The 6,561-nt window shown below is 41.6% G+C and overlaps 1 protein-coding gene across 2 annotated transcripts in view; it reads left to right on the forward strand.

Annotated features, from left to right (window-relative positions):
• The window catches only part of LOC108234718 (disco-interacting protein 2 homolog C), an 80,267-nt gene extending 77,691 nt beyond the window's left edge, over positions 1-2,576 (forward strand). For both annotated transcript variants that reach the window (XM_017414111.3, XM_017414112.3), the window contains one exon: positions 98-2,576. In XM_017414111.3, coding sequence (XP_017269600.1) covers positions 98-350 — 253 coding nt within the window. In that variant the 3' untranslated portion in view covers positions 351-2,576. The remainder of the gene's footprint in view (positions 1-97) is intronic.
• Positions 2,577-6,561: the final 3,985 nt, after the last annotated feature.

The following is a 6,561-nucleotide window of genomic DNA, read 5'->3' on the forward strand; positions in this document are numbered from 1 at the left end:
TTAGAAAGGTAAAATAGGAACATTCAGGTAACATTCAAGCATCTTTACAGCTGGTAAAAATGTAAATGTTTTTGTTTTATCCGTCTGTGTCCATCAGTGCGGTCTTCACCTGGACCAACCTGCTGGTGGTGGTGGTGGAGCTGGAGGGCTCCGAGCAGGAAGCCCTGGACCTGGTTCCCATGGTGACCAAGGCCGTGCTGGAGGAGCACTACCTGATTGTGGGCGTCGTCGTGGTGACGGACATCGGCGTCATCCCCATCAACTCGCGTGGCGAAAAGCAGCGAATGCACCTTCGCGACGGCTTCTTACAAGACCAGCTAGACCCCATCTACGTGGCCTACAACATGTAGCCTGAGAACGTGTGTGTGTGTGTGTGTGTGTGTGGGTGTGTGTGTGTGTGTGTGTGTGTGTGTGTCTGACAGAGAGAGACCGTGTTCGTATGCTGTGCATCTCGCTGTCGTTCTGTTTTTTGTTTTGTTTTTTTTCCTCCCAAAAATCAACATGTACTGTATTTTTGAACTTGCGTTCGGTGTGCTCTGCAGTTGTCTGTTTTCTTTAAAGTCGTGTCGTGACGGTTGGTTGATTTTAGCTCTCGGACTGACCGACTGACTGACTGAACGCTCGGCGGCGTTTTCGACTTGTTTTAACCCCTCCCACCCCTCGATCTCGTGACCGTTGGTAAGCCTTAGGGGGAACACTGTGTTCGGGGCGGCAGCTCGGGTCGACGCGCCGTCTTCCAGAGGTTTAAAAACAAGAAAAGAACGGGAGACTGAACCCGTCGACACATTCTGCTGGTTGAGTGGAAAAAAAACAGAATTTGTGGTTTTTGTTTTAATTAGAACTTTAGGGGCATCCAGATTATTGTAAAAAATATAAATACTGTACATAGACATAATAATCTATATGGAGAGAAACCTAAAACACATTGAGGTGTAGTCGCCCCTTTATGCAGCTCTCTCCACTCGCACCCTGAGTGTGTGTGTGTTCACCCGTCTTTGTTAATGAGTGACAGGGACGTTTTATGTGCTTTCAAACGCAGATTTTTATCCTGAGACGATCAAAGAATACTTCACTTACTTTAAAAGGACGTCCACAAAGATGTAAAAACATGAAAACAAACAAAAAAAAACTTGTGAATCGGCTGCACACTTTCTGCTTTTTTTTTGTTAAAGTTGGGCACAAAAATCTTTTTTTTTTGGTATTTTTCTAGATGTGACGTCTCTATATAAAGTTATTGAATTAGAGCACATTTCAACACAAAAACGATTTTTATTTTTTACACCATGAATCTGGTCATTCGGTTATGTTACTGGATTATAAACATGTGAAAAACAGTCCTGAAACACCCAAAGCATCTCAACAAGCAAAGTGCACTGTGTGAATATAAAATAAATAGAATTATTATTATTTAAATGAAGTTTAAGAGGAAAATACATTGTAGATTTAAGATAACAGCATCCAGATGTTGCTGCAGAGGTTTTACATTTAAACAGTCAGAAAAAGGTTAGATTGTTAATATTATTTCATTCTTTTACCAAATTTCTGAACAGGATAATACAATAAATAATTGATTTTAGGGGTGCAATTAAATAAAATGTGATCTAAAAGAGCAAAGGGAGTCTAACTCAAAAGGTTTAACTCTGCTTCAGGCGTTTCATGACCCAAAACAACCTGAAACTACTGTGAAGTTTTAAACACGTCAACACTTTTTGTCGCTCTGACTGCAGAAGCATCTGGAAGCTGTTGGTACAAAGGGAAAGAAAGTTTACATTTAAAAAAGCTCATATTGTAGCAATAATCCTCCACAGGATGTTCTTTACTGCCGGTGTGGATTCCAGACGGTTTAATAATAACCGAGATCATCATCTGCTTCTTCCTTCTGCAGCTTTTAAACATCAGAGACTCGGCTGTGCAGCTTTTGTCTGCTCCAGATGTGTTTCGCTGCATCGACAACAAAAAAAAAACAACCCCAGAATGGAGACAGTCGAGTCATTTTGTTCAAAAAAGCTCCAAATTTATTCACGACAGATTTAACGACTGTACATTCGTGTGTTGTTCGTCTCGCCACAGAGCCGCCACAGAGGCCGACCGGAATTTGCAGCTGCGGCGGCGCAGTGTCACTGAACGGCCACGTGGGGTCGCCGTTTTCTCGCGTGAGTCGCCGGGCCTCGCTCTGGTGTTGCAGAAAATTTCAACAAGTTTGAAAAACTTTGCACAACAAGTTTACTCTCAGAATAGTCACCGAGTGTTTGTGGGGCGTCTGAGACTCGTCTAAAACAGGAGTGGGCATTTCAGGCCGAACCCCTCTTCAAACTTGTGTTTGTACTTCTTCAGTTTTTCAATTTTCAGTTGTAGGACTCCTGCCTGCTTCGTGTCTTTTGCTTAAAAAATGATCGTATCCACAGAGGTGGCAGTCAGTGAAAGTTTCCTCCCCACAAGTCCTGCAGCTGATCAAACAGGGGCTTCACACGGAGACGTGTGCTGCTGCTAATGCTCTTTATATTACTTCATTTTCACCGGTTCAGTGGATCAACGTGGAGGAGAACGCACAAGTATTCTGAATTCAATGCTGAGCACCCCCTNTATATTCTGTTATTTACCCCGGTCCAATGGATCAACATGGAGGCGGATGCACGTATCCTGACAGTAAAGCTGAGCTCACCCATGATTATAGTTTCCACTTTATAATCCTTTCAAAGTAAACTACAGTGGCAGAAACAGATGCTGTGACGGCGCTCCAAGTTGTTGTTCTGTTCTGTTTTCCAGGAGGGGGGTGAGCTGTAGGTGCTGCGTTGGGGGGGGAAAAAGCATCTCGACTTGTAAAACGCCGTTAGGAAACAACCTTGTTATTACCAGGTGCCGATGTTAAATGGAAAAAAAAAGAAAAAACAGTTGTGAAGTTTGCTTTATTCCTTCAAATGGCCCACTTTATCAGAAATCACTGCCCGTCCCTCAGAGCCATATTAGTTTTGGTGAGTCAGAAAGAGTTAAGACAACTCTGCTAGAGTTTGGCAACCGATTAAACCAAATTGTGACTGATTAGAGCCAGAAAAATTCTAATAAATTGTGACCAAATCAAGACCTAGATTCAACACTTTGTGACAAAATTGTGACCAAAAGGTTTGCATGTAAATCCAGGAATCTTGTTCAAACGTTTCATTTTATTCAAAGTTACGTACATCGCAAATATTTCAAAATGACCTCTTCAGAGTGACTCCAACTAAAAACTAAACTAGTATTTTGTCATTTTTGTGTCTCCAACTAGTAAGACAGAGTACCTGACAGAGTACCTATCATTCCGCTCATATTTGCTCGTCAACAGTCGCAGGTCCGTGACATTCAGGCTTTAAAGACAAAAAAACAAACTGGAAGTTTAGATGGTTTTAGTTTTTTTTACTTTATTCCACACGGACCGCTCCGTCAAAATCTAAAGAGACGCCTGGAAGGACCATGATGAAAAGTTCAAAAATAAAAGTCATTACCTGCTGATTTTAGTCCGTTTAAATGAGTCATTACACAGATTAACAAGTTTTCAGACTTGTGCAGAAAGTTGCTGCTATTTTTTATCAGATTAATGACTCTTTAGGGGTTTTAGATTAAATATTTCAGCTGATGTTTGTGTTTAGTCACATCTGAAAGATTAAATGAGTTCGATTTTTTTTTTTGTTTGTTTTTTTAACTGAAACTGTATAAAAGTGCAGTTTTTCAGCTAAACATTTGTCATAAATCATACAAACCCGAAGTGCAAATTCACAGCAACCCTAAAGGTAGAAATCTGTTAGTGTCAGTCTGAATGATTTGTGCTTCATTTAGAAGCTGGTTGTTAAATTCATATTTATATATGTTGTTTATAATCACCTATAAAAGACAAAAAGGTTGAAAGATGGCAGGTAAACTGTGTTTTTGTTTCCAGCAGGAATCCCCAGTAAAGAACATCCTCTGTTCTTCGGTACGACAGCTGCCACCTGATGTGCACTGACTCAGACATTTCCTGAAACACGCTGAGGCTGTGGCACATGTGAACAGAAACGTATGGAGAAGTTTAAAGAAGTGTGTGTTTAACCCGGGACCTGTGGGGGTCCTGCAAACCTGCTTACGCTGCAGGTCGCATCAAGCATTTAACTCAGCTCGCTGTTTTGGGGAAGAAAAAAAAAAAACGTCTTAGCTAGGACTTTAGTTGACATGCTTTGTGTGTCGTTCTCTTATCACTCTTTGTTTCACACCCTCAGAGGGAAATAAGAATCTTTATGCATATCAGAATCTGCTCGGCGCTGGTTTGGGTTTGTTGGTAGCAGCTTCGTGTTTCAGTCCCTGAGTGTGAAACCAGGAGGACTCGTGTGTGTGTGTGTGTGTGTGTGTTCGGGCTGATTGGGAGAGAGGCTGCATGGTGTGTGTGTGTATGTTGTATGTAAATAATGTTGATTTTGTACGGTTCAAGTGTGTGTGTGTGTGTCTGACCTGTTTTGTACACATGATGAAAAGATGAAATGACACTTTTATAAGAGCCTGGTACCGGCTCACCGTCACACTATACAGTGCAATAAAGTGCTTTGATTGGCTAAAACTCAGACTGCGCTGTTTCGTTTTTGTCTCATTGTTTGTGGTGCGGCTTTAGAAGACTTGTGATATAATTCACAAAGTATGTTTGAATGTAAAATGAACCCGCAGCTCGGTACGAATATGTCCACATCCATTTTAGTTGTACAAAAGTGAAAGCAACTCATCTGGGTTACAGGAGCTGCCATGTTGTATTTTTGAAGCCAGAGTCTGCGCCTCTGAATGAGGGACTCAAAGCCCCGCCCACTTCCACACACACGTTAAAGTTGCCTTTCAGTGACATCACTGGTTCCAGTTGTCCGGCTCGGTGAAATTCGAAAACGATGGACACCCGCAGCAAAGCCTTGATTTCTGACTATGTAATCTTACTAAATAGATATGCTCTCCACTCGCGGAACATGTTGGAGGAGGATGAGACGTGCCGAAGGTATTTTAGTTTTGTAGCGTATGTCTTTGTACAAACGAAAGACTTTATCCCAGGCAGTTCACTCCTCGAGTGGCCACAAAGCACAACAATACTAAGAAATGTTGATGAAACATTGAACATTAGTTGCTTTTTTTTAAATTTTCATTCAAAACACCCATCTCCCTAAGTTGTTGTTAGTGGCTCAAAAGCACATAATAGTGTTTACTGAAATGATGATGTAATCTTGCAGATTGCACACTAATTTTTTTTTTACACTTTCTCCTAAATGTAGATTTATCAGCAGAACAGCAAGTAATGGTAAACATGGAAATGATGATGAATTGTTGCTCATTGTTTTTTTCTGTCTGAGTTAAACACCTTTCAGTAGAAAGAATACACATTAACATTACACTGCTGGCAAGAAACCAAGTCATCATCGAGACAGAAACTCAGTGGGAGCTGATGCTGAATATGGATGACTACATTTTTTTCTCGCCACTTCAGACTAACCAAGCCACAATTCACATAGCTTCTGATGCAGCTGCAGGAGAAAAACAGGAAACACAGTCAAGGTCCAAAAAGGTCCTGATGTTCCTGTGGTAAATAGCTTCAGGCAGATTTGGTGTGTCACAGTCATCAGCACATAGGATCATTCTGGATGTAGTCAGCACCATCTGCACAATGAGACAGACATTCATCTCCTGGTCCAACATGTTGCCTTTCACTGCATCTGTGGCCTCAGTGGTGTCATCGGCACGATCGATGGGTGTCACATTAGGGTGCTGAGGCCACCAATACAAAGAGGCAATCCCTTCAGGATTTCGCGGGCATTTTTGGTGATTGTTGTGGGCTAAAATGCCTGATTTCGCGGGGCATTTTCCTAAAAGTTGCAATGAAAAGTTGTGATTTTTTTTTTTTTTTTACTAAAATCAATAAGCAACCCTAACTTTTAATATATAAACCAAAAATACTTACTAGTTTTGTAAGATAATTACCAACAAACATTGACATTCTCAAAAGGTGCTTTATTTGAGAACTTTGATAGCTTATAAGCTGACATTCATGACCGTTTCTGGATTGTCCCTCGTCTGCAGCTCTCCTCACATGTTTTGCAGACACAAAGTGTTTGTCGATGTTCCAGCATAGCACCAAAGTTACAATCCTGAGCAAGGCGTCTGAGTTCAGCTACATAAGCACTGACGAATTCCGTAGGCTGACGGGAACTTGCATCCTTGTACAATCTCACTCAGCTTCGGATTAAAGTGCTCTTTCATCCTCGTAACCAACTGACCGTATGTTTTAGAGCTGGGCTTGTCTGGAATCACAAGGTTTCTCATTAGCTTGTATGTGGCTGGTCCCACAACACTAATAAGGATAGCTCTCTGTTTATCTCCATCATTAATTTCGTTTGCTTCAAAAAACTGATCAAGAATCTCGCAGTATTCCTCCCATGTCTGCTCTTTTGCATCAAACGCTGACAGAGTACCTATCATTCCGCTCATATTTGCTCGTCACCTCAGTTAGTGGACCCTTCGTTGTTCTGCGTCCGCCCGCCACTTGCGTCTGTTCAGTCCCACCGTCATGAATCAGGCGCTCTC

Source organism: Kryptolebias marmoratus, linkage group LG21, assembly GCF_001649575.2.
Source record: "Kryptolebias marmoratus isolate JLee-2015 linkage group LG21, ASM164957v2, whole genome shotgun sequence".
Lineage (NCBI taxonomy): Eukaryota > Metazoa > Chordata > Actinopteri > Cyprinodontiformes > Rivulidae > Kryptolebias > Kryptolebias marmoratus.